The sequence below is a fragment of the Pithys albifrons genome, chromosome 12 (assembly GCF_047495875.1).
Source record: "Pithys albifrons albifrons isolate INPA30051 chromosome 12, PitAlb_v1, whole genome shotgun sequence".
NCBI lineage: Eukaryota > Metazoa > Chordata > Aves > Passeriformes > Thamnophilidae > Pithys > Pithys albifrons.
Window position 1 is genome coordinate 13636551 of NC_092469.1, and position 25892 is coordinate 13662442.

The 25892-nt window shown below is 52.2% G+C and overlaps 3 protein-coding genes across 6 annotated transcripts in view; all 3 read left to right on the forward strand.

Moving 5' to 3' along the window:
• Positions 1–6890: 6890 nt before the first annotated feature.
• On the forward strand, positions 6891–8096 carry LOC139677456 (metallothionein-1). The gene is made up of 3 exons (XM_071567431.1): positions 6891–6998; positions 7319–7384; positions 7828–8096. The coding sequence occupies exons 1-3, from the start codon at positions 6968–6970 to the stop codon at positions 7920–7922; spliced, it is 192 nt and encodes a 63-aa protein (XP_071423532.1). The 5' UTR covers positions 6891–6967; the 3' UTR covers positions 7923–8096.
• Positions 8097–11652: 3556 nt separating this feature from the next.
• LOC139677434 (metallothionein-2) lies at positions 11653–12693 on the forward strand. The gene is made up of 3 exons (XM_071567395.1): positions 11653–11828; positions 11921–11986; positions 12463–12693. Exons 1-3 carry the CDS (start codon positions 11798–11800, stop codon positions 12555–12557), a joined length of 192 nt encoding a protein of 63 aa, XP_071423496.1. The 5' UTR covers positions 11653–11797; the 3' UTR covers positions 12558–12693.
• A 5694-nt stretch (positions 12694–18387) lies between these two features.
• Positions 18388–25892, forward strand: part of NUP93 (nucleoporin 93) — an 80337-nt gene continuing 72832 nt past the window's right edge. The window contains exons 1-3 of one of the 4 annotated variants that reach the window (XM_071567606.1): positions 18388–18457; positions 24892–25098; positions 25659–25776. In XM_071567606.1, coding sequence (XP_071423707.1) covers positions 24920–25098; positions 25659–25776 — 297 coding nt within the window. In that variant the 5' untranslated portion in view covers positions 18388–18457; positions 24892–24919. The other 3 variants (XM_071567609.1, XM_071567608.1, XM_071567607.1) reach the window with 3 other exon arrangements.

Below are 25892 nucleotides of genomic sequence, written 5' to 3' on the forward strand. Positions count from 1 at the left end.
GCAGCTGTATCAATGTGCCATTATACTTGTGGATAACAAGGCAGCAAGTGCAAGTAGCATATTAAAGAGGGTGTTTTTTCCCTCTTTGTGGCTCTCTTTGGGGTGAGTGTGGGTCTTGGTGCCAGCCCTGAAGTAGGTCCCCCCTCCTGTGTGCTGGTTTTGGTACTGGAGCACAAAGGCAAAGCAGCAGCGTGAACTTAGGCACGCAATGGGATGTTGCTCAAAGCCAGCAAACACTGCTGCCCTCACAGAGAAAATCACAGAATCCTGGAATGGTTTGGGTTGGAAAGGACCTTAAAGATCATCTAGTTCCTTCCATAGGCAGGGACAAAATCCCCAGCTCCCCTCCCAGCAGTGCCCAGCATTGCTCTGCTGGGCTCTGCAAACCCAGCTGAGCAAAATGGGGAAAAACTGTCTCAGAGACCTTTTTCAGCTGGTAAATCTGTAAATAGATGAAAATTTCAACTTCTCACAAATATGTATGATTTGAGCTGTAAATATTACTTTGCATCACTAATTATGGTATTGGATTTGGCACGTCTGCAACAGCTGCCACTTTGAATCGGCTGGCTCTGAAACTCTTAATATTGAAATCATGGCTTTTAGCACTCATTTCCCTTCATTTGAAAGGCTCGTCATCTATAAAACAAAATTAAATTTATTTATTTTATAAATAAAATAATAAAATCTAATGAAATGTGTTTACATCTAAATGTACAGCATCCAGTCCTGAGACCTGAGCAAAACTTGGGACAGGGGTCCTTCCCTCTCTCCACTTTTATAATGGGGAAAATTCCATATAATCCTTGCTGAGCTCCTGGGTTTCACTGCTGCACAGCTGGGGGCTGCTGTGTGGCCAGGACCAGTGGGGCTGTATTTGAAGGATTATTCAGCTTGTTCACTAGAGCAGGGGTCTTAAAATCCAGCAAGAGATCATCACCGTGCTCCTTCTTGGATATTCTGGACAGGCTTGGCAAGGTGATGCCCTGTGGCCAATGTTTGCTCTTTTCTAGCTCCTGGGGGAAAATAACTTTATATATGTACTATAATAAATACAATGTAATAACAATATCTTAATTTGATACAATATTTTAAAGCAATATGTATATAATCAAACATGCTTGGCATGGGTTACTGGCTTTCTAGGCAAGTTGTGTGGAGAAGCTGGCCATGACTCCACAGCAGGTACAAGGATCATCACCCACCCAGAAGCTGTTTCTTGGCAAAGACTTCAAATCTGACTGAAAATTCTTGATGCATTTATCTGCCTGGCAGGAAAACACTGAAGAGCACTCAGATACCAAGTTTGGAAAAATATTGTCAAAAATAACTATCCCCAGCCTTTGAGGAGGGGATAATATGGCTGGAAGGAGTGGGGAGGGACAAGCAATTGCATCTGTGCACTTACATAATACTTTAAATGAAGAATGAGCCTGTCTGCAGGGACTTCACTCTTTCCCCATCCCAGGTTTGCTGCCCCAGCTGGAGCAGTATTTCTCCCTTCATCCCATGCTTATCCCTGGGGTGGGAGATGCTTTTGAATGGGGATAGAAAGGACTGTTGTGCCAGATCCTCTCTCTACAGCTATGCTGCTCTCAGGGAGGCAGGATCTAGCACGGCAGCTGTGTGAATCATTCCCAGGATAGGCAACAAGGATCTCTGGATCTCAGGAGCCAGGCTGTGAAGACATCAAGGAATATATCACATCCTTTTATTTCACACCTTTATACCAAGGGGGTTGGTGTTTTCTTTGCAAGTTCAGGCAAGTTGTCTACTTGCCATCCCAGGGGATTACTCATCCCCTCTACTCTTGGCTTCTAATTAGCAACTAAAGGGGAATAAAATAATTAAATACGCCCAAGGTAACGATACTTGGAAACTTTGGGTCACGTTTCAGCCAGGGGAGGCGGCAAGTAGTTGGAGCAGGTGAGTTTGAAGTCTGTGGGAACTTGAATGAGACAAAAGGGAAGGGAAGATGTAAGGGTAAAATAAAAGAAGAAAAAAAAAAAAGAAAATCCAAATGCACACTGGGAAAGCATCAGATTGGTGAGTTGAAATGATGCCTAGCATTAGAGTGATGCTTAAAGCCTGTCATGAAGGTGCCAGCAGTGTTGGGCAAGGGCAGCAACACCTGGGGACCCCCTTTCCCATGAGGGTGTGCAGGGATGCTTGGCAGCCCCTGACCCACCAGTTCTCTGCTCTCACAGCTGGGGGACGAGGTAAATTTAAGCCCTTTTATTTCCCAGCCAAAGCTTGGCTGGTCCTCACCCCCTTCCTTCCCTTGGGGGCTGCAATTCAACCCTTGTTAGACCTCGAAGTAATTCCCATTAACATTTATGAGAATTTCATGATCAAAAGAGGAATCAGCCCTTTCATCTTCCAGACATGTCCAAACACACATCACCCATTCCCAAAAGCCCGTACTGCCGGGTGGGAGCTTGCACCTTGTGCTGGGGTCCCTCACGATGCACACCCCAAAACCAGTGGGGGCTTTGCAGGGTCAGTTTACCCTCCTAGATGCAGTTCATGGCGTCAGTTCAGCATTTCTTCCTTTCCCTTCCCCCTAAATATCAAGAATTAGCAAATCCCCACCCTCTCTGCACCACTTTCAAGGGGAGGGTAATATCCCTTACAGATAAGAAATAGAGAATAAATGGCAAGCCCTTGCCTGGAGCCACAGGATGAGCCAGCAGCTGAGCCCGGCTCATAATCCTGGCCTTGGAAGTCCCAGCCCTAGCGCAGCTGGCTGGGTCGCAGGGCGGTTCCCAAAAAGCCCACATCAAAGTGTGTTGCCGGGTTGTGAAAGCGTCGCAGTATTGCATGCCATGCAATTCCTGCTTAATGGAAATCTGCCTGTTCCCTTCCCCCTGCCAGCAGGCCCTCACTGAAGGGCCCTTCCTATGGCTACAAATGTGACGTGGGCCAGCGAAGTCCACCAAAGAGGGCATTTCCCCAGGAAAATGGGGACACATCACGTCTTTGCCTATGGCTGGTGGCTGGAGAAGTACTAACTGGAATATATTTTCCCAGAGCTGCAATCAAAGTGCAGGCAGGGAAGCACACAGCTTCCCAGGAAGATGTGAGGAGGGAAATCAGACGATGGTTTTAGCCAATGTCTGCTACTGAGAGTGGAACAAGTCTTTGCTCCCCATTTTCTGGGAAAAAGAAAGAAGTCTGCACTGCCTGAGGTCACTCCACTGATCTGGTTTCACTCCCAAATGGTTTCCAAGGCTTTACCTATGCACATGGGGAGCGGTTGGGAATGGCTTCCCAAGGTAGGCAAGAGGTGATTCACCCTCTTCCTCCTCTGCCAAAGGGCTGGCAAGCACTGGCAAAACAAAACAACGTCAGCACCTATTTCCCATGTTTTAAACACTTGTTTATCATCAGCAAACAATAACCTGAGATTGCCTGATTTGGATCAAAGCTGAACCAGCCTGCTTTCTAAGCATCCATCACTCCCATGGCTTCCTTCTGGCTTTCAACACTTAGAGTGTGCTGGGTGTTTGTTGGGTACTCAAATAAGGACCCCTATTTTCTCTATTTGAGTTTGAAAGGCTGGTCCCAGGTGGGTCATGGCTCAGTGCACCCCTGGCAGCTCAGCACTAGCCAGCCATGACTCTCCTGCCCATAGTCCAAAACAAAGAGGCAGCTGAAGCTGCTAAAGCTGAGCTGTCCTCGCTACTCCTGCAGTGTCAGGGGCACACTCGGGTGCCCGGCATCAGCACCCTGCCTGGAAAGCGATAGGCAATGATGAAGGGCAGTGTACCCCCAGGGACTGTCCCCCAGGTGTCCATGCTGTGCCCACTCTGTTTTCATAGCTCCCTGCACCCCTGCCCCCAATCTGTACCCATTGAGCTGTGGTGCTTTGCCAGCAGAGCCCCACACCTGTCTGGGAATTTGTATCTGCAAAGGACAGGCCACCAAACCCATCACTGCTCCAGAGGAGATGATGACCCTGGACTGAGCATTTTGGGGAGACATATGCCATCAGAGAGATGAGAGGGGGACCTGCTGTCATCTGCAGGGCCCCCTGAAGCTGATGTGCTGGGTGGCTGCACACAGGCAGGTGGAGGCTCATGCAGGTCCATCACAGGTTGCTGCATGCCCATGGGTGACTGGAGCCACGTGTTCTTCAGCAGGGAGCCAGGGCAGACCTGTGCCAGGTCACCTCCACGGGAGCTGGCTGCTGTCCTCCTCGCCTGCCTGGCACCAGCCTTGAGTCACTGCCAGTCACCAGCACCAGCCCTGGCACCAGCCCTGGCACCAGCCCGTGGCTTTCAGCAATCGACGCTGGGCACCTCAGGTGTCAACAGGAACAGGTGCCTCCAACACATCCTCCTGAAAACTGTCAGCCTCCTCCACTCCTTTTCAGGGAGCCCCATTCCTCACATGTTCATACTGATGCTCAGCCATCACTACCCCACCAGTGAGCATCATCTCCGGCTCTGCCTGGAGCACTGGAGCTGACGCTGACTCACCTGAGTTAATCTGCCTGGCAATCTCAGGGTGATGGCCACGAATATGCCTGGGGACAGAGCCGGGAATCCCACGCAGGGGACATGATCGCCAAGGGGTACGGCAAGGGAGGGTGAATAAATGCTGCACAGGAATCTTGCCCATTTTTCTCGGCTCTGGGGAGCAGAGTCAGACTCATGTAAATGATGGGGAACCCCCAGGCTCTCACAGCAAATGGCAGGCAGGGGCCAGAAGGCAAAAGGAGGCTGGCAAGATCTTGTCACAGAGGGTATTTAAGCAGCAGGAAGGTTCTTCTGGGATCCCAGTTCTGCAGCTTATCACCCCAATCACAGGTTGCTTCTGGAGGTGGCTGGGCTGGTGCATGTCTGATTGATAATCCACTGCTCCAGCCATATCCCAAATTAATTACAGAATGGAGCATGAGCGGTGCAAGATCTCCCAGAGCCTTGACCCCCAGTTCTGCATCACCTGGAAGATATTTTATTTCTTTGTGCAGGAAGGAAGGAAAGAACATAAAAAGGGCTGGAGTCTAAACTGAGGATAGATACTGGAGAACTTTTTCTGCATCCCATCCTTTCATGGCAGAGATTGTTCTGTTCCCTCTGAAGTGTGGGTTTCACTTTTCTTCCCACAGATGGGAGGCGAGGGACTATATTGGAGGGGCCACCTGTACCTGCGTGCCTGGGCCACCACTAGCTGGAGACAGGGACAATCTTTGCCTGAGTGGTCAAGGATGCCAGGTGGTGGGGGAGGACACAGCAGATGCCACTGTGGCATTGCTGTTCTCCATACATCCATCAAAACATGGCAGGAAGCACTTCCCTGGGCATATTCCTGCACTGCAGAATAATTTCAGGAGCAGAGCAAGTGCAGGACACCAAGATGTGTCCCCTCTGCCGTGCCACAAACACAGTACTGGGGGCTGTAACCACGGTGGCAGGTGGCCACTTGCACATGTGTTCCTCATATGTTTGTGTTTCCGTGCTCCCACAGGAGCAACTAACACCCTTGGCACGCGCCTGGTCCCTGGCACTGTCCCCTGTAATCACGCCCCAGTGCATCATCAGCAGTGTGACACTCACACGACCTCACAGGGCTGGCATGCCAGGGCACCAACAACCTGCTCCAGGGCAGCAGAGGTGAGGAAGGGGCCTATCGGCTCTGCCTTCTTCAGGCTTTTCCATTCTGATTTCCCACACTGGCCTAGTGAGGCTGGAGAAGACTCTGAGTTGGGGTGCTGGCAACACTCCCCATCAGGTCACCCAACAAGCTCCTGACAAGCCCAGACAGCTGAGTGGTAAAAATACTCCCTAGGCTGTTGTTTTGGCTGGATTAGCATCAACAATCCACCTTAGCCAGGCTCTACAGGCAAAAGCCAAGCCTAGATAAAACTCCAATGCAGAGGACTCTCAAAGAAGGGGGCAGGTGGGATGTGATACTACCAATACCAGGGAGCACACAGAAACCCCTAGGATGAGGAGTATGGATGCTCCATGGCTGGCAGTGTCTCCTGCACATGGGCTAAACTGTCCTTACACCCAAAATCTCAGCAAGCATAACTATTTTTTGTGCCTTCCATTCTAAACCCTCTCTGCTCTTTCAAGTGGGTGGGTAAAACCCACTGGAGGAGTTGACCAGGGTGATGGCAGCTCGCCTGCCACCCTCCTCCCCTGCACACACGGCTAATGGCACATGGAAATTAATTCAGACGAGTGGGATGGAGCACCTCAGCCAGGAAGCAGACAGGGCCCTGAGGTGCCATGCACGGCGCCGAGAGGACGTGGGTGCCACTCTCCTGGGGCACTGGAAGGGCATGGCAGGCTCCAGCCAGGCCAGTCCAGCTTGTTGCTGCTCCCGCTCAAGGGGAGGGTGTCAGAGCCACAGGACAGGGTCTCGGGCACGGACTGCATCCCTGTCACCTCACTGTGCCAGCTGCCCATCTCCCCACTGCGCCAGCTTTGAGAGGAGGGCACAGAGATTTCTCACCAATGGTGGCACTCCCGGGATCAATCTACCCCCTGAGACACCTAGGGGCTTGATAGATTGATTTTGGCATCAATCAATCAATCAATCAATCAAGGGCTGCACCGTGGGGGGCTCCCTGGGTGCACCTCTGCAGCCCCTGGGAGCAGAGCATCACTCCCCAGGGCAGGTGCCATCCATGTGATGAGATCTGCCATTCTCTGCACCCCTCCCAAGATCTCAGCAGAGAGGGGTGGTCACCCCACCAGCCCTCCCTGCTGCCACAGCCCCCCGGGGTGGGGGGCGTGGGGGGCTGTGGGAGCCCCAGGTCACGCTGGGCCGCCCAGGGAGTGAATCAGCAGCGCCCGGGGCAGGAGCCGGGCTGAGCCGTGCGCAGGCTGCAGGGGCGGAGGTTTTGCACTCGCTCTCGCCTGGCCAACGATAAATAGGAGGCGGCTGCCAGTCCTGCCAAAGGTTCTTCCCATTGCACAACGCGTCCGACAGCCGGCACCCAGCCCAGCCAGACATGGACTCCCAGGATTGCCCTTGCGCCACGGGTAAGCCAGCGCTTGCCTCCATCCCGGGGGGCAGCAGGAGCCCGAGCATCCCTGCGGTAACACCGTCGCTCCCACCCGCCTCCTCCGCTATTCCCGGTGCTGCGCCGGCTTCTAAAATCCTCTCCCAGCTTTGCGATGTCACACTGGGAGCCTCTCATGGGAAGTGGCTGAGAATGCCGTGACCTCCGTGCTGAGCAAGGCTGAACCATGAGCAGATGCTCAGAGGGGCGACAATGCCCATCCCGCGGATCACTGGGATATGGGGATTCCCTCCCACCACCTCCTCTCAAACCCTTTTTCTCCTTTTCTTTATGTTTTAGGTGGCACCTGCACCTGCGGGGACAACTGCAAATGCAAAAACTGCAAATGCACATCATGCAAAAAAGGTAACAGAGATCCCTGAGCCCCCGGGGGAGGGTCAGAAACACTCAGGGGGAGTTCACTACATAGCTCTGGGTGCACTCATTCAAATCAGGTTCAGCATTGCCAGAGCTGAGTTTATTCTGCACCTATTTTTCTCCCCCAAAGAAGTGCAGTGTGAATCCCACCCCCTTGCCAGGCAATGCAGGCCCCCTAGTATCACCTAAACCGTCACTGAGAGGCACTTGGGGCATCTGAGAGAGCCCTTCAGGGTTCCACATCCTTCTGCTGCTTCTCCAGTGCTGGCCCTGGCTGCACAAATAGCCTGGGAGATGCTGACAGGGATGGAGGTGCTGCCATAAGGGAAGGACACAGATACATGGGATGTTTCCAAACCAGTGAGACCCCTCCCAGACCCACCCTGAGACCCCCCAGCAATGTCCCTAACACATTTTTCTCTCTCCCACAGGCTGCTGCTCCTGCTGCCCAGCAGGATGTGCCAAGTGTGCACAGGGCTGTGTCTGCAAGGGACCCGCTTCTGCCAAATGCAGCTGCTGCAAATAGGGGACCCCAGCTACACATCTGGGGGTGATGCACATCTGGGGGGCCGAAGAAAAATAACCTTATTGTGTATGTTGGTTGTCTTTTTTACATATGTGTTCAGATTTCTTTAGTGTTTGTCACTTTGACCTGTAATAAGCTACTTAAATAAAATGATATGTATATAAAGGTCCATAAGGAACTTGGCACTTCTGTTGAATGGGGCGGTTTCCCTGGGGAGGGGTAGGGCAGTGGCGGGGGGGAGAGGGGGGGAAAGGCCATGGCAAAAAGCCCGCATCTTATTTTTGCTCCTTTCTTCCAGTCTTGGCTCTGCTCTCCCTACCAGCAGCCCTGACTCTTGTTTTAACACTTGCCCTACACAACAAGGGATTTTTTTTCCCCCCACCCTGTTGTTACCCAAGGGCAAATCCCATGCTCTCTCCTCCACCAGAAATCCTCAGGGCTAATGAGCAGCTCGTTATTACAAGCTTTCACTGTAATAACCATCCCAGCCCTGCCCATTTCCAGGGGGAACATTTCCACGGCAGGTGGGGTGGCGGGGAAACAGGTTGTTTCCTTCCTGGCAGCTTAGTTGAACTGGCTGGAAGAACCACACTGCTTATCCCCTCTGCCACCTCTGTCAGCCTGGCTGGGCACCTCTAGGGAGCATCAGGTGACCTGGCTCCCCACCATGGGGTGCAGTATTCACATTGGGGTGCAATCCCCACGATGAAGTCCACTGCTTCAAATAGGGTGCAGTGCCCACGATAAGGTGTGATGCCCACACTGGGGTGTGATGCCCACTACAGTTTGCAATGCCCATACCAGGATGGAATGTCCACAATGGGATGTGATGCCTGCAAGGGGATCTGATGCCCATGCCAGTGTGTGATGCTCACCCTGCCCAAGCACAGCCATGCTGCTGCCAGAACTCTGCACCCCAGGCACCAAGCTCCACCGTGCTGCTTCCCAGCACACACAAGGGGTCCTTATTGTCCCCAAAATGCAGCCTTTCATGGCCTCCTTTTATCTGCAAAACCTTTCTGACCCATCCAGTCACCACTGACAGGATTCAGACTGGGTTTTGGCACAGCCAACAGCACAACACTCCTGCCCACTGGCTGCTCACTGTGCAAATCCCTAGGGGATACTTTTTGCTCCAGGAGAGCTCCTCCCACAGTGTGTCCCCTGAGATGTCACCATCACCCCACACTTCTGACGGGCGTGAGCCCATTCCTGTGCCAGCTGAATGTAGGGCAGGGCAGACACGCCACAGGCACGGAGCCTCACACTAAACTGCATTCTGCAAAGAGCATGGTTATCTTTATTCTTTCTATCCCAGAGAGATTTAAGTGTCAACCATGCAAAAACATCATTGGTGAGCCTGCAACAAGGGTGAAGGAGAGGTTGCTAATGAGATTTATCACCAAATGTGGTTTAACCAGCAGGGCACACAGCATCAGTCCAGCTTTGCTGGTCCCCATGCGTTTGTATTGGTCCTGTCCCATGGCTCAGTGCTGTGCACATCCCTGTGCCCCACAGCAGTGTAAAGGAAAGCAGCTGCCACATGCTGTCCTTCTTATAGGGGGAGTGAGGGGCAGACGGGGGTTCCAGCAGTCCAGCTCTGAGCCCTGAGCCCTGTGCTGTGCAGCTGCAGCTCCACTGCTCACTTTATGGCTGCTGTAAAACCAGAGTTGTACCTGGCACTCCTCTTACATGGGAACAGCCTTGGCTTTAACTATTCCCTGTCCCTGGAAGGGAAACTGGAATAAGTAATGCGAGAGACCCTCCCGAAGCTCTCCTCTTCCCGCTGATGTCCAGTATGTGCCCTGTACCCCAGCATTTCAGCAAGCCCACAGCTTGGGGCACACATACTCCTACCTTGTGGTGCTTGCAGGATGACCTCATTATTCAGTGGAAATTCCCTGATTGGGAAACCAGGCATTTTCCAGGCTCTTTTCCCATCACAGTTCTGTGGGGATGCTGTGCTGCCCCTTCCTGCTCACAGTGACGTGGGCCTGGGACAACGTGTCCTAGGATTCAGCACAGCCCCTCCACGTGTGACATGCAGGATTCCTAGAAATCTGGGAATTCCCCTCCTTTTCCCGAAGCTTTGCCCCTGCACACTCATCACCCACTTTCACTATGGCCCCGTGTAGGGATGCACGATCCCATTTTGGCTGGTCAGGAACAGTTCAGGGAGGGGTGGGGAAGGCAGGTCCTTCCTACAGCACCGTGCTGGGGGGTGTTCAGGAGGGAAGTGATTTCGCAACCCATGTTTATGTGCAGTATGACCACATGTGCTCAGTGATTCCACCTCTCCTCCTTCCCGCTCAGCCAGTGGCGTGCGCAATGCCTGCTGGCTTCGCCTCGCTGCTGCCTGCAAACACTGCCAGGAAAAAACAACTCTCTGCTTTTAATAACAAGCATGAACCGTTCCCTAGCACAACCTCCCAGGGCTACTGACTCTCTTCTGGTCCCAGTGCCCACTGGTCCAGACTCCACAGGACAGACCCTGCTGGCAGCACTGGCTCCAAGCCCAGGCATATCATGTGTGACACCACCACCAAGAGCAGCGGGCCTTGGCCCAGCCACTGATTTCCATGCTGGATGTTGAACTGTCCACCAGCATGTGAGGGGTGGTAGAAGCCAGAAGGCACATAAACATGACAAACACCCATGGAAAACCCACAGGGATGGAAAACCATGCATCAGCAGTTGGCCAGTGATGCCATGCTCCCACACTGCATCCCCATGCCCACCTGAGGGAACAGCTGGGGGAGGTCTAGCCTGTGTATTAGGAAACGGTTCTTCACCCAGAAGGCAGTTGGGCACTGGAACAGGGGCCCCAGGGAACTGGTCACAGCACCAAGCTTGCCAGACTTCAGTGTTTGAACAATGCTCTCAGGCACATCATGTGATTCTTCTGAGTGTTGTCCGGTGCGGGGCCAGGAGCAGGACTCAAAGATCCTTGGGAGTCCCTTCCAACTCAGGATATTCTATAATTCAGCCCTCCTGAGAGACCATTCGAGCAGTTCAGCCCCACGGAGGGTACCCACGGCTATCCTGCTCTCCAGTGGGACACTGAGATGGTCAGTCCCATCCACAGAGACAGCCCCGCGGCCACCTTTAGGGTGGGGGGTACCACCACGCCCCAGCACTGGGCACATAGGGCAGTGTCGGGGATGTTCCGAGTGTGCGGGACCCAGTGGCAGTGCCATGCTGGTGCTGTCACCCACACACCTAGCACTTTCCATCCTCTCTGTCCCCAGGGATGCAGCACCCTGCCGGGGAGGGGGATGCGGGTGGGACTCCCCAGCTTCCCAGCAGCGGGCTGGGGGATGAGCAGGTCCGTGACCGGGTAAGCACGGCACGGAACGGCATGGCACGACCCCACGGCACCGCCCCGGGGTGAGCACGGCCCCGAGGTGAGCACGGCACAGCACGGTACAGCCGCACAGCACCGCCCCCGGGGTGAGCACGGCCCCGAGGTTAGCACGGCACGGCACGGCACCTCCCCCGGTCAGCACGGCCCGGGGTGGGCACGGCACGGCACGGTACCGCCCCCGGTGAGCACGGCCCGGGGTGGGCACGGCACGGCACGGCACGGCACCTCCCCCGGTCAGCACGGCACGGGGTTATCACGGCACGGCACCGCCCCCGGTGAGCACGGCCCGGGGTGGGCACGGCACGGCACGGCACGGCACGGCACCGCCCCCGGTGAGCACGGCCCCGGTGCCGGCGGCCCCACCGCACCGTGCGCAGCACCAGCACCGCCCCGCGCCCTGCCCCATAAATACGGGACGGCCGGCGCCGCTCAGCACCGCTGCCACCCCACCGGAGCCACAGAAGCCGAGCCGAGCCAAATTGAGCCGAGCCGAGCCGAGCCGAGCCGAGCCATGGACCCCCAGGACTGCACCTGTGCCGCCGGTAAGTGCCCCGTTCTGTCCCGGCTCACTCCGGATCGCTCCCCGATCACTCTCTGCTCGCTCCCGCTCACTCCGCTGTCCCTCCCTCCCCAGGTGACTCCTGCTCCTGCGCAGGGTCCTGTAAGTGCAAGAACTGCCGCTGCCGGAGCTGCCGCAAGAGTGAGTGGGGGGCTCGGGGGGGGGGGGCTGCCACTGCCCTGTGGGACCCCCGTGGACACCTCTCTGCCCCATAGAACCCCTCTTTGCCCTGCGGACCTTCCACAGGGGAATCTCTTCTAGTCCTTTCCTGCCCCACAGGGGTCTTGTCAGATTGCCATGGGGACCTCCCAACACTTGTCCCATAGACAACCCCTTCTTGCCCTGTAGGAAATCCCACCATTCCTCCATGGTGAGGCCCCTGCCCTGTAGAACCCTCTTGGGATCCTTCCCTTTTTTTCTGGCCTGTAGAGACACCATCAGCCTCTCCGGTGTGAGGGGGCTGCCCTGCCCTGTAGGACCTTTTTGGGGACTTCCAACCCACTGGGATCACAGCCCTGCTCATGAGGAGGTGGTGTTCCTGGTCCCCATTTGGTGTCCCTGTCCCGTGGCATCCCCATCTCTTCCACCCACTTCCTAACTCTTGTGTTCCCCCTCAGGCTGTTGCTCCTGCTGTCCCGCGAGCTGCAGCAACTGCGCCAAGGGCTGCGTGTGCAAGGAGCCGGCCAGCAGCAAGTGCAGCTGCTGCCACTGAGCCGCTCGCCTGCGCCTGTAAATAGCCGGCACGCTTCGGGGATGGGGGTGGGGGGCACGGAAAAAATATTTTTTTCATGTTTTGTATTTTCTGTACGAGTGGTGAAACTGGATGGAAATAAAGGAGTTTGTCTTGAGGTACGAGTGTTGCTGTCTGGCTGGGCTAGAGGCTACATGTGGTAGCCACTCCTGACACCTGTGTGGGAATTGTTGCTGGAGGGTGTGTTGTTCACAAATGCTCTTATGGCCAAAATTCTCTGAGTGGCCTCTGCCTTCCTGGGAGGAAAAAGGACTTGGGACACAGGGCATGGAACAGATCTCATCCTGCATGTGGGGTGGCTCTGAGTATCTTTAAGGTGCTGGTCTCCCAGTGAGGACAGGTGACATGCCTAGGGGTATGGGCAAGCAGTGGCAGGGAGGGCTCCAGCCTTTCTCTGGCTTCATGGCAGGTACCTCTGGACCACCCTGGGGCTTCCTCTGTGTGAAAGAGCTTGTGGAAGCAAGCATGGTGAGTGGGAGGCTGGCAACATGCACACCCTGAGCTGTTGCTGGAGAGCTCTTGAACAAATCCTAGCGGGGACAAAGCTCCCTTCTCCTAGAGCTTGTGCTTTGCAAACCCCAATCTTGCAGAGCAGACCCGTTCCCAAAAGGACACTTTCCCTGAAGCCTCCCCATGCCAAATACCTACTGCTTGATTCCTCCTGCCCTGCACAGGAGTATTTTTTCCAGTTCATTTTTGGGGAACATCTTGCTTGGAGCTGCGATGACCTCCAGAGGCAGGAGGGCAGATAACCATAGCCCTGGACGCAGCACTCAGCTGCCTGGATGAGGGTTGGCTGCTGGGAGTGGGGGAGGGAAGGCAATGGGAAGATGCATGGGATGTGTTTTGCTTCTGAAAGTCTCTGCCAAGTGAGAGTAATTTTTCAAGCACCTGCTTGCCCATACATGTCTCCTGGGTGTGCCCCGCCATGGATGCAGGTTCCCAGTCCTGCTGCCCTCACCCTTTTGGTGCCTTTTGGAGCAGTGGGACAGCCCAGCCTGGCAGGGATGTCTCCTCCAACCCTTGATGACAAAGCACCAGGGACAGTACCAATTTAAAACCCAGCAAAATCAGACCCTTGGGTACCCAAGTAGTCCTTTCTGCTAGGCTGGGTGGCACAAAGTGGATTGCCTGCAGGGGGGGAGGATGTCAGCACCCAGGGGAGCTGCTCACCCCTTCCATGGAGGTTTGCTCAGCTTCAGCACATGGCTCTGCAGTGGGTGGACAGCCTGCTCAGCACCCAGCCTCGCCAATGAGGAAGGCAACACCCAGCTCAGCACCTATTTGCCTTTTAAATGTGTTGCCTTATTACATTAGTGTATCTTTGCCTAAGTAGCCTCCCAGCACTGCCTGTTGCAACAGAGGCTTAGTGCTGGAGATGAGTTTCAAGGGGCTGCCCTATATGCATTTAAAAAAAACCCCTAATAAATCCCATGAGAAGATGCTTTGCTGGAAAATAAGACTGACTTGGCCCCACTGCTGGATCCCTGTGCAGCAGGGCTGTGACCCCAGCCACTGCAGCAGAGGGGCTGTGAGCTGAGCACCCCCTGGGGCCAGGTGCCCAAATCCTGCACCAGAAACAAGGCCAGGATGTGGTTGGGGTTTCCCCTCACAGGAAGAGCCTCAGGCATCAACCGCTCCCTGTTCCCAGCAAGTGCCAGGGTGGAATGTGGGCACAAACCTCTGCAACCTGCTGCTGCTGCCAGCCTCCCCTGCCTGCTCCTGGCTCTGCCTGCACATCCATCTGGCAGAGGTGGGGACCCCCAGCCACGGTGCCATTTCCAGCCTCCCCAGGAGGGATTGGGGTGAGGAAAGCTACAGGCTCAGCAGAATGGGTGCTGGCACTCATGTGAGGCACTGGCCTAGAATGTACCCAGCACCCAGCTTTGCCTGTAGCTGCTCTCAGTGAGGTGACTTAGAGCTTTCTGGTTCCCTCAGGAGTATTTTCTGTATAAAGAAGTACTTTTTGATGAAGCAGGAACTGATCTCAACCTGCACGTGGCTGTGTTTAGCAGGAGGGTGATGGGAGCCTTTGCTCAATGCAAGCAGAGGCTGATGTGCTTTATCAAGCCCCTCAAAGAAAAAAGCCCAGCTCAGTTTGCAGAGGTGGTTTGAGGTGGCCATGCATTCCCCCATGGCATCCGAGGGGAACCAGGGATACTGGGCAAATGACCCATGCAACCCTGCAGCTACCCATGGGGCTGCATTCAGTTCCACTTTTTCTGGCTCTGCATGAGCCCCAGAGGGATGATGGATGTCCCTGACCCTGGGTGGTGCTGACATACACCATGTGCAGAGATGACATGTTCCCTGTGCAGACAGGATGTGTGCCCTGTGCAGAGGAGGGATGCACTGTGTGCAGAGAGGAAGAGCACCCTGTGCACATGTGACAGGCAGTCTGTGCCAAGGGGACATCGTCCTGCGCCGAGGGAACAAGCACTGTGTGCAGAGGGAACAAGCACTGTGTGCAGAGAGCAAACACACCCTGTGCAGAGGTGACAGGCACGTGTGCACAGGGAAAATATGCCCAGGGGACATGCACTCAGTGCAGGGGGAAAATGTGCTCACGGTGGAAGGGGAATCATAGAGCTGTAGAATTGTTAAGGTTGGAAAAGCCCTGCTAAGGTCATCAGGTACAAGTACAGTCATTACCCCGGCACTGCCAAGCCCTCCACTATGCCATGTCCCCAGGTGATACATCCATAGGTCTTTTAAATCCCTCCAGGGATGGTGACTCCACCACTTCCCTGGGCAGCCTGTTCCACTGCTTGACAACACTTTCAGTGAAGAAATTTTTACCAATATCCAGTGTAAGCTGCCTCTGGCAAGGAAATGACAAACACCCTATGCTCAGGGATGGGCACCCGGTATAGAGGAGAAGGGCAACCCGGACCGAGGGGACGAGCACCCGGTGTAGAGAGGACAGCACCCCGTGCTCCCACTGCAGAGGAGATGTGCACCCACTGCAGAGGCGACGGACGCCCACAGAGGGAACAGCACCTCGTGCCCCGCCTCAGGAGCGGCTCCTCCCGCTACCGGTGCCTCCGAGTCCTTCCACAGGGATGTGCTGCCACCTGCCTGCCCGCAGCATCGCCGCCCGCCCAGCGCCGGCCCCTGCCTGTTCCCGCTTCCCTCGGTCCCTGACTGTCCCTGCTCCCGCCCGGTCCCTGCCTGTCCCCTCTTCCCTCGATGCCATCCTGTCCTCGCTCTCCCGGTCTCTCTGCCTGTGCCCTCTATCCTGAGTTCCCGCCTGCCCTCCTCCCTCCCGGTCCCGGCCCCTCAGGGCGCCTGTTCCCCATCTCATCCCCGGGGGCACCAGCACTGGTCCCCGGGCAGACTTGGACTCTCCTCCTCCCACTGGAAAAGTGCCCCGGGAGCCTGGTCGGGCTCAGAGAGAGGTGTGGTGGCACTGCCACCCTGCCAGGACACCCATCCCATCACGATGCCTATCACACCAGGACATCTGTCCCACCAAGACACCTCCATCCCACCAGGAGTCCCATCCTGTCAGTACATCCACTCCACTAGGCCAACCTTTTGGGAACAAGTGCACCCCTCAAACTATCTGCTCCAAACACTCCAGTGCCAGAGCCCCTTCCCCCTGCTAATTTTTGGGATGAAGGTCCACAGTTGATCTAACAGGGCACCCTGTGGGCCAAGCCCAAACATAGCAAGACCCCAGAGCATAGAACAGCCCAAGGAACAGAAAAAACATAGTTTATATGTGCCAAGACTCAACATACAGTGCTAAATACACCAGAAATTGCTAAAACTACAGATTTACAAAGACCATGGACTCCAGGGAGCCAGGCAGGCACCCAGCACTGGAAAAAAAAGTTTTCAGTGATGTCAACCAGCTGCTGATCAAACGGTGACTTGTCACAGTGCAGGGAGAGCAACCTACCCACTTCAGAGGGGGAACATTTGGGGCTCACACTTTTTTTTTGCTGGGCAAGGTGGCTGAGCTGGAATGGCTGTGAATCACCTTCACCTCCTTGGAGACCTGAAGCAGGACTGTAATTTATAGCAGAAGTGCTTATGGGCCTCCCTGCACTCTGATGGGGTCCTAAATCTCTGCCCTACCTCAGAGATGCTCCTGGCTTGTGGTCTGGGGCATGGGAAGACCGAGCACTGAGGCAGGCAGCTCCCAGACAGCCACATTTTAGACACCTTGGGTGCTTTTCTATGCCCTAAGTGATGCTTGTGGACTGGGAAAATATGAAGTGGCAGGAGATAATATATGACAGCTTGAGAAAACTTGTATTTAGTAAGGCAAAGGAAAGAAACCCACAGGAGACCTCAGGGAAAGCCATGTTTTGATGGTTGTCATCCTGCTTTCAAGAAGATATGCTTGGGGAAATCTGGATTTAGGTGTTGAGGCAGGATGGGATGTAATCTGTCCAAGTACATCCCAGCAAGGGCAGATTTCCATGCAGCTACTTCACCACCCAGTGAGCAGAGCCATGAATCAGTAGTCAGGGATGCACCCTGACCCCCTGCCTGCACTTTGCATTTAGGGGAGTGACAGCACCTCATACCAGCACTGCCCCTGGACTTGGAGCTGCCTCGGGCCTGGGAACTGCCTTTTACATGGGCACTTCTGGAAGCAGAGGTTCTATCTGTTTGGTTTTGAAGGGCTATAGGAAATCTTGGGGCTGCATCCACTTGCTTCCCTTTCTGGGTATCACAAAATGGTATCCAAGGGTTTCACTGCTGCTGAACTGTGGTGCTATACATTTCCTCAGCAGGAATGTGAGGACTTTTGCCTCTTTACTGGGCAAAAGGCAGTGGAGTGGGATCGAGGCAAAGGGAAGCAGGGACTGCTTCTTGTTGCTGCTTGTTAGAACAAGATTTAATGACAAAAAACCACATGGTCACATTTATCATATGTACTCTTGCCAGTCCATGAAATTCTCAGTTCCCAGATCTTGTCTGACAAATCCTGGGTCACTGGCAACATCTGCTTTAAGCTATCATGTTCTTGTGCCCATGAGGTGACCAAACACAGTGTACCCTTACACACCTCCAGTACACCATACCACAGGTGATGGGGAGAGTTCCTGCTGGCTGTGGGTTTGTTTGCTGATGTATTTGGCCATAGGAGGGAAAATCAGGATAAATAGGTTATCCTCATTTTACCTTCCAATGAATCAGCTTTCAGACAGGATTTGTCAGCAAGAGTTAGGTGTGACTAAGAAGGGAGAGAGAGGTCAGAGAGTAACAACCCCATGTGTTTTATTTCATAGAATCACAGAATATGCTCAGTTCGGAGGGACCCATCAAGATCATAGAGTATAATTCCTGTCCCTAGATAGAACACGGCAAGAATCCCACCAGGGATTCTTGCCTGAGAACGTTGTCCAAAAGCTCCTTGAATTCTGTCAGCCTTGGCGCTGTGACCGCCTCCCTGGGCAGCCTGATCAGTGCGCGACCACCCCCTGCGTGAAGAACTTTTTCCCGATATCCAGTCGAAACCTCCCCTGACTCAGCCTCATGGCAGTGGTCACGAGAGCGAAGAGATCAGTACTTTCAGTCAGTATTTCTCTTTTTTTGGTGACTTCCCGCGGTGCGGCTCGGCGCGCCCGGGTTAGGGCAGGCAGGGGCAGCCTCGAACCCCCGGCCCTGGGAGACGCCGTCCCCATCACAGCGCCCCGTGCGCGTCCCCCTGGAGCGCCTCAACGAAGTGGCGTTCTCGCGAGGGGGCGGAACCGGCGCGCGGCGGAGGGCGCGGGCTGGGCCAATAGGAGCGCGTGGACCGAGGAAGTGCTGCGGACCAGCCAATGGGAGCGCAGGGAGGGCCGAGGGGTCGGCCAATGGGGGCGCGCGGCGCGGGGCCGGCGGGCGCGGCGGGCAGAGCGCAGGTGAGCTGCGGTGCGGGCGGTGCGCGGGCGGGCCGGGGCCGCCGTCCCGCCGGGGCTGCGGTGCCGCCGCCTCTTCTCCCTCCTCCTGTTCCCGCTGTGGCTTCTCACTGCTCGCGCGGGGGCCAGAGCCCCTCGGCAGCCGGCCCCCACCCGCGGGGCCCGCGCAGGCCGCTGCGGCGGGAGGCTGGCGGGGAGCGCTCGCTGGCCTCCCCGTGGGCCCTCCTGGGGCGCCCCGGGAGCTCCCGCGTGTCGGTGCCCAAGCAGAGCTCACGCTGCGGGGCCTCCCCGTGGGCTCTCCTCCCTGGGGGGTTCCCGCGTGTCCCTGCCCAAGCACAGCTCACGCTGCGGGGCCTCCCGTGGGCTCTTCTCCCTGGAGTAGCCGCGTGTCTCTGCCCGAGCAGAGCTCTCGCAGGAGGGCCGGCTGGGAGTGCCCGAGGAGGGGTCTCTCCTCCTGAGCCCCTTTGTGGTGGTCGGCAGTGCCAAGCCTGGCTGTGGAAAGGGAGTTAAGTGTTTAACCAGCGTGCCGTGTTGGGACTGCGCCACGCTGAAGCTCGTTGTTTGGGAAGGCTTCAGAAGAGCGTGTTTGTGTATGCGTGTGGTTTGGTGTCTCTGTTTCAAGTTCGGTGCGTAGGGTTAATTTCTTACCACGGTGGGGATGCTGGTTGGTTCCTAGGGGATCACAGAATGTTAAGGGGTTGTAAGGGACCCTAAAGATAATTAGTCCCAACCCCCCTGCCATAGGCAGAGACACCTCACACTACGCCAGGTTGCTCAAGGCTTTGAACAATGTCAGTCTTGGGGCAGCCACAACCTCACTGGGCACTGTTCCAGTGTCTCACCACCCTCACAGTAAAGAATTTCTTCCTAATATCCAGTCTTAACTTTTCCCTCTGTCAATTTGTACCCATTACTCCTTGTTCTGTCGCTACAATTCGTGATGAAGAGTCCCTCTCCAGCTTCCCTGTAGGCCCCATTCAGTTACTGAGGGGTTGCTGTGAGAGACAGAGCCCCTGCTCTAGTGGGAGCTCGTGAAAGGCACAGTGCTCACAGCCCTGCCCTCCACTCAAGTGCTGGTTTATAGCAGATTTTGATAAGCTCGTGTGTCCTTATAGTTCATAGAATGTCTTGAGTTGGGAGGGACACACAGGGATCCAGCTTGTGGCTCTGAACAGGATAGCCTCAAGAATCATGTCATGAAGCAACCACAGAGTTGCCAAGCGTTGCTTTCATATATGCCAGGCAGAATGCAGAAGGTAAACCATAGATGATATTTGGGGCTCTGGTGTTTTTCAGGTCGGTGAGCTTGATGCAGGAGAGGATAGCTGTCTTTAAACACTTAATGTGGACCCTGCAGAGTACCCTGGGTCACAAGTCCTCTACCAGTAGCAGCTCTGGCTTCTCTGGCTAAACAGGTGAAAATGACTGTAAGGATTTCTTACAGCACACACTGGATGCGGAACTCTATTCCTGAACCTAAAGAATGCTATTTGTTTGTCTCTCCTAGGCAAGATTTGCTCTGTGTTACAGGTTTGGTTTTTCCAGAGTCGTCATGAAGTGCATAGGGTGTACAGGATGACTTGCTTTCCCAGTTTGGTCCGAACTGCAGGCAACAGCCACGCTTCTGTGATGTGATGCTGAAGTGCCTTTCTGTTAAACCTTGAGCTGTGGATTCACTGACTATGGGTATTTCATAAGCAACCACTGTGGAGTGTTAGGTGCCATCTGTGTTCTGACATTATTCTAACCCAGAATGCATGAGGGCTTGAATTAAAGTCCAAGTGCAAAGAAGGGCTGCTCCTCTTCTGCAATTTGGTCATGTTGTCTTAGGGACAATAGCTATGGCATGGAGAGCTAGGGTGAGGGTGACAAAGAAACACCAGTTTCTGTGCACTTCACTGCTCTTCACTTAATGTGTATTTTAAAAAGGTTTCCTATTCCTTGGGAAAACTTACCAATAGGAAAAGCTTAAAATTTCTTGGAGAATGTACATGATTCTGTCATCTATATCCATAATATTTCTGTGGTACTGATATAATAGGAAATTCAGTGAGGGGGTAGCATATAGGTTTCCTGTAAGGACTTTCAAATTAAACCAAATGCTCTGTTTAATGAGGGTCAGTTTGCCACCCTGTGGCAGTTAGTGTTCTGCTGAGTCAGGTGCTTAAAATCAGTACTAAGTGTTTGGAAAAGAGGATGAGTGGTAAGATGGCAAAGCTGCCAGCTGAGTCACTTTACTCAGAAAAGTGGGGACTTGAGACCACTTGAGGAACTTGTGGCAGGTAAAAGGCAGTGTTGACAAATGTGTGATAGTGTTGGAAGAAATTACTTAAAATGCATACTCTTCAGTACCAGATTAAATAGTGACAGTGTAAAGAAGAGTTGTGTGTTCTTGTTTCTCCTTTCTCACAGTGCAAGAGTAAATAACAATATTACTGCCTTTAAAACTTTGAAAAAAACCCCCATTTTGTTCAGTATACATACTGTAAGGGTTCTTTGGGGCCGTGGAAAGATTGGACTTCTGTGTGTCTACCTACAGATGAAGAAGAAAAGATGCAGGACTGAAAGTCTCTGTGGGAGGCAGAGGAGCATTGATTGAACGGTAGTAGAAGAAACAACAGATTTGGAAGATTGTTGTGTGGCCTATTCAGGATTTTCCTGCATCAGCCTGTTGTGGGGGGAACAGGCTGTTGTACCAGATGGGTTCCAAGTATAGCTTGGAGCTTGTACGTATTTGTTTTTAAGCTTGCCTATCCTGATTTCATCTGGTTTTGATGTAACTAGGGTATGGAAGTTTTCCCTCTGTTAGGTTTGACTAAACAGTTATTTGTGCTTTACAGACGAGAGGGTGAAAGTGCAGCAGATATTTGGGTTGTACCTGATCACTTTCACTTGTGCAACATGGAAAATAAGGCAGGAAGAGACCTCAAGAGTTGACCCCAGTGTTTGCTCCTGCTGCTGGTGAGGGATCAGTAGGTCTCCTGTCCTTCTCTAAAAGAGCCCCAGTATCAGTGTCTGCATCCTTAGAAGACAGCTGATTTCAGTGTCTGTCTAATATCCTGTTAATGTAATTGTGCTTTCCTTTAAAAACAAACAAAAATTTGACCACCTGCTCTTTGATTTCCATCTCTCCCTTTCTTAATCAGTTCCCCTGTCTGTAACACAGGGATTATGTTGCTGACTTCCTCTCTGAAATGTCTGGATGTCTCTTCTGCCAAGTGCTGTGCAGGAGCTGGATTAAATTGCTGCTGCTCATACAGAATTCTCCAGACCTGCAAAATGGGCCTTTTACTTATTCATTTTTAGCTTAGTGGACAGAAGCTTCTACATTCTCTGTAGCAGCCCAGGCTTGGAGACTGTTGACAAAGCCCTTGTGCCTCAGATCTTGGCTGTAGCAAGTCGAGAATTGCCGACTTGCTCTTCCTACTGCACTCCTCTGTCTTCCACAAGAATCTGATCCTGACTCATCAAACTGAGTCTCTTGAGCGCTCTGAGGTGGGAGCCTCTGTAAGAGGCCAACACTGGATTTCTTCCTCTTCATTTCCGATTTTGAAGAATCTTTCTGAAACTTGTGGGGAACTATTCTGATAGTAGTGGGTGAGGCTTTCCTTCTCCCCTGTGGCGTTTCCATTCTTTCTTTTTCCCAAAGCACTGGAAAAATCTGAAGTTTTTACTCTGTTTCTCAAAGCTAGTAAGTTAGATGGCAAGTTGTGTCGGTATGTGAATTACAACAGACATGTCCATATGCATTGGAGTATTTCATCTTGGTGTCTTTCTGAATTTAGTGCAATAAACTGTTTATCCTGGCCATATGGGGAGTAGAATAGCTACAGCATTCTTCCTTAGATAGTATTGTAGTGTTCTTGAGGATTTTTTTGGCATTTTTTAGGTAATAAATAATTATAATCAGTCTAAATAGACTTAAGAAACCTGTCATCTCTTCTATTTTATTTTTGGCTTAAATTCAGTCAACTTGCACTTGTAGTGCTTATGTGTGGTTTTAAATGTTGGGGAAACATTAAACTGGGGTTTAATGGAATCGTAGTCTAATGCAGCAGCTTCTATTGATAACTCATCAAAGTTGTTTTACAGAAGAGCCTTTTCAGTCCTGGCTTTTAGCCCAAGGTCAATGTAGTTTCACCGATGTTAATTTAATTTCTGACGTATTTTCTTTCCCTTAGGTGTGAGTTGTTGCTTCTTCCGCAGCCAGACATGAAAATCTGCCATCGCTCTGCTCATTACTGTGGTAGCAGTTTCCATCTTGCACAGCAGCCTGAAGAGTCAGACTGCAGTCTTTTGAATGCAGTAAATTCTGTCAGGGTGGAGACAAAGTTGTTCTTGCTGTTACATATATACAAATATTCGGTCTAAATACTTGAATTCTGTCACTTAGAAAAAGCTGTTTAGTGTTGGCTAAGTTTTGAATTGCTACTCCCAGTGCTTAGTTGTAATCCTAGGTATTTTAACTTGCTTCAAAGTAACTAGTTTATTCTGTATTTGCTGAATTGAGTTCAGTCTCACAGAGTTGTTGCAATTGTCCTACACAGGCAAATTTATGGGACAGACCTTACATGGTATTGACGTAGTGTCTGGGGCTAAAAAGTGCAGGTTTGGGAGCAGTTCTATAGCACTGATTGTTCATAGTTTTGGTTTCAGTGCTCTAAGAAATTAGTGCTTCTTACAGTCCTGGCTTTTTATCTTGGTAATGAAAAGAGAAAGTGGACCAGATCAGATCAAATCAAGCTGATGTCTGTGTTATTCTCGCAGTCACTGCTCCCAGAGGATCCGATCAGTTTGTAACTGTGCAGAGTGTGGCTGTTCCGGTCAGTGTCTGCCAACAGAGGCTGTTCCTGGCAGGGGTGCACCTGAGTTATCGCAAGTAAACACTGGAAAGATGTTCTGTACTGCATTGCAGGGCATGAAACTGCTAATTTCCACCCTGCTCCTCCCTGTTCCGCTCCATCTCGGCGTCACGCTATTCTGTTCAAACAAATCCGGTCTCTGCTATCTCATCTGATTTAGAAGTCAGTGCAAATACAATCACTGCCTCCCCCAGCAGCTCCCAGTTTTCCAGAAGTGTGTGGGGAGTGCTTGTGAAATTCTCCATTCCTGGATGCCGGCTGTTAGGGTTTGTCCTGGCACCAGGCAGGAGGGATCAGTTTCTCTCTCTAACTGCATATGTCTGGATGAATCATCATGCAGTGCTTTTAAATCATTTGTCCAGACAGAGGAAAGCACTGCTACTGGTAGTTGTACTTGGGAATGATGGTGAGATTGAGAACATGAGGAATGTTCAAATTGTCATGTAAAATTGCTTTGGGATCATTCAGAGGGTACCAAAAAATACTTGAATTGCAGGCTGTTGTTGTTTTTTAAAAATCCCTGTTTTCTTCTTGGTGAGCTCCCTTGAATCAGATAGGCCCCACTGATTTTACTTTGGAGCTGGAGTTATTGCTTGAGATGTGGTTCATCTTATTTCATCCCAGGCCCTCTGGTTTTGGGTCCGCCTGCTGTGGGAGACAGACTGCTGGAGATTTCCATATCTAGCACCATTTAGCACCACAGATTTCCATGATCTTCAGTGACTTTACAGAGGTGCTCATCACACGTAGCTGCAAATCAAGGTTTGGTGTGTGGAGTTGAGGGTTTGGGTTTGTGCTGCAAAACATATATATGCTTTTGTCCTTTCTATAACAAAGTGTGCATTCTGAATTTAGAACTGTGTGATGCATTAATGCCCTTGTCTGTTACAGCCATTGCCTTATGCTCTGTGGTTTATTTAACTATCCTCTCATGGGGTCTATGGAAGGAATTCTCACTCTGGTAAAACTTTCTACAGGTATTGAAATTAGACACAGGTCTTCTACATTGGAACAACATATACTTGTTTCTTTTGACTGAAGTTTAATGACACATGGAATAACACATTTAATAGCTAGTTATGGCTGTCTATGGGCATCTGGAGCTCTTAACCTCATGTTTAAGTGTGTTTTCAGCCCTTGTATATACCAATCATGTATATCTATGCATCTCTGTTTATAATATATAAAAATACAGAATTGTAAGATAGGAAGGGACTCACAAGGATCATGGAGTCCAATCCTCCAAGCTATTTATGTGAATATGCACGTAGTTTATAGCTAAATTAACACCAAGTTCTCCATAGGACTTCTCTGCTTTCACCCTGCTTTGTGTTAAGGCAATATATGAACTGTCATACCACATCTGCTTCCCTCTTTTGACAGTTCCACAGATCTGTAGACCAGCAAGGGAAAGCTCTGTGAGATCACGTGAAAGAATTTCCCTTATGTTTAGTGCTTGGGGAGATTGGACAGAGTATCCTGTTCTAGAAGACCTGCTCTTGTTGGTCTGTCTGTGACCCCACAAGTGTGGAAACAGTTTATAACTGAGCAAGAATTTTCTCTCTCTTTCTGAAGTGTATCTTGAGTGCAACCTGTGGCAGAGATGGACACGGAAGGCTTTGGGGAGCTACTTCAGCAGGCAGAACAGCTGGCAGCCGAGACAGAAGGGATCTCTGAGCTCCCTCACGTCGAACGGAACCTGCAGGAGATCCAGCAGGCCGGGGAGCGCCTGCGGTCCCGCACTCTGACCCGCACTTCCCAGGAGACTGCAGATGTCAAGGCGTAAGTATGGAGCACTGACACTGGAAACTCTGCACTGAGGGTGGAAGCTGTCTATGCATTTGGTTTCTGACGTGTGGAGACTCTTGCCAGGAGGACATGCCTGGAAGAAATACAATGACTGCAAAGCTGGTACTTATCTGGGGTGCATTTTTTTGTGGGTTTTTTTTCCCCTCTCACCTTTGTCATACTTTTAAAAAACAATAGAGTAATGGAGGGATTTATTTGAGGAGCCACTGTTCTTGATTTTGGGCACTAAAAGCAAAAAATGCAGTACCTTGTTCTGGCTGCTGCTGAAGATGTTTACCAACATGGTGTACATTTTTTCTGTCTGGAAGGATTTGGCATCTGTGCAGCACTGCAGTGGAACAGCAGAAAACATTCAGCAGGGCTGAGTTGGTTAGATAGGCACATAGGGCTGCTCTGAGTTTGGTTTTGTGCAGTTTTTATGACACAGCTGGGAGCATTGGCTAGCTGCTGACCTAAATATTGGCAATGAGTCTGGGTTTAGAGTTCTGTCTGTTCAATACTAATTTTGTATCTGTACAATTTCTTCCTTATAGGTCTGTTCTTCTCGGGTCTAGAGGGCTTGATATATCTCACATTTCTCAGCGACTGGAGAGTCTGAGTGCAGTCACTACTTTTGAGCCTCTTGAACCTGTGAAGGACACTGACATCCAGGTAGGGACATTTCTGACATGTGAATTACATTGGCCTTGTCACTGCCATTCCTGTGCTGTGGCTCTAACCTGTTCCTAGGCCTCTGTGGAGATAGTCTTGCTTTCTGTTTAATGCAC

Excerpts from the sequence above, each read along its gene's own strand:
- LOC139677434 (XM_071567395.1), top strand. The coding sequence starts at position 11,798 with ATGGACCCCCAGGACTGCACCTGTGCCGCCG. Across the intron at positions 11,829-11,920 it reads GGACTGCACCTGTGCCGCCG|GTGACTCCTGCTCCTGCGCA; the intron begins GTAAGTGCCCCG and ends CTCCCTCCCCAG. Across the intron at positions 11,987-12,462 it reads CTGCCGGAGCTGCCGCAAGA|GCTGTTGCTCCTGCTGTCCC; the intron begins GTGAGTGGGGGG and ends GTTCCCCCTCAG.
- LOC139677456 (XM_071567431.1), top strand. The coding sequence starts at position 6,968 with ATGGACTCCCAGGATTGCCCTTGCGCCACGG. Across the intron at positions 6,999-7,318 it reads GGATTGCCCTTGCGCCACGG|GTGGCACCTGCACCTGCGGG; the intron begins GTAAGCCAGCGC and ends TTTATGTTTTAG. Across the intron at positions 7,385-7,827 it reads ATGCACATCATGCAAAAAAG|GCTGCTGCTCCTGCTGCCCA; the intron begins GTAACAGAGATC and ends TCTCTCCCACAG.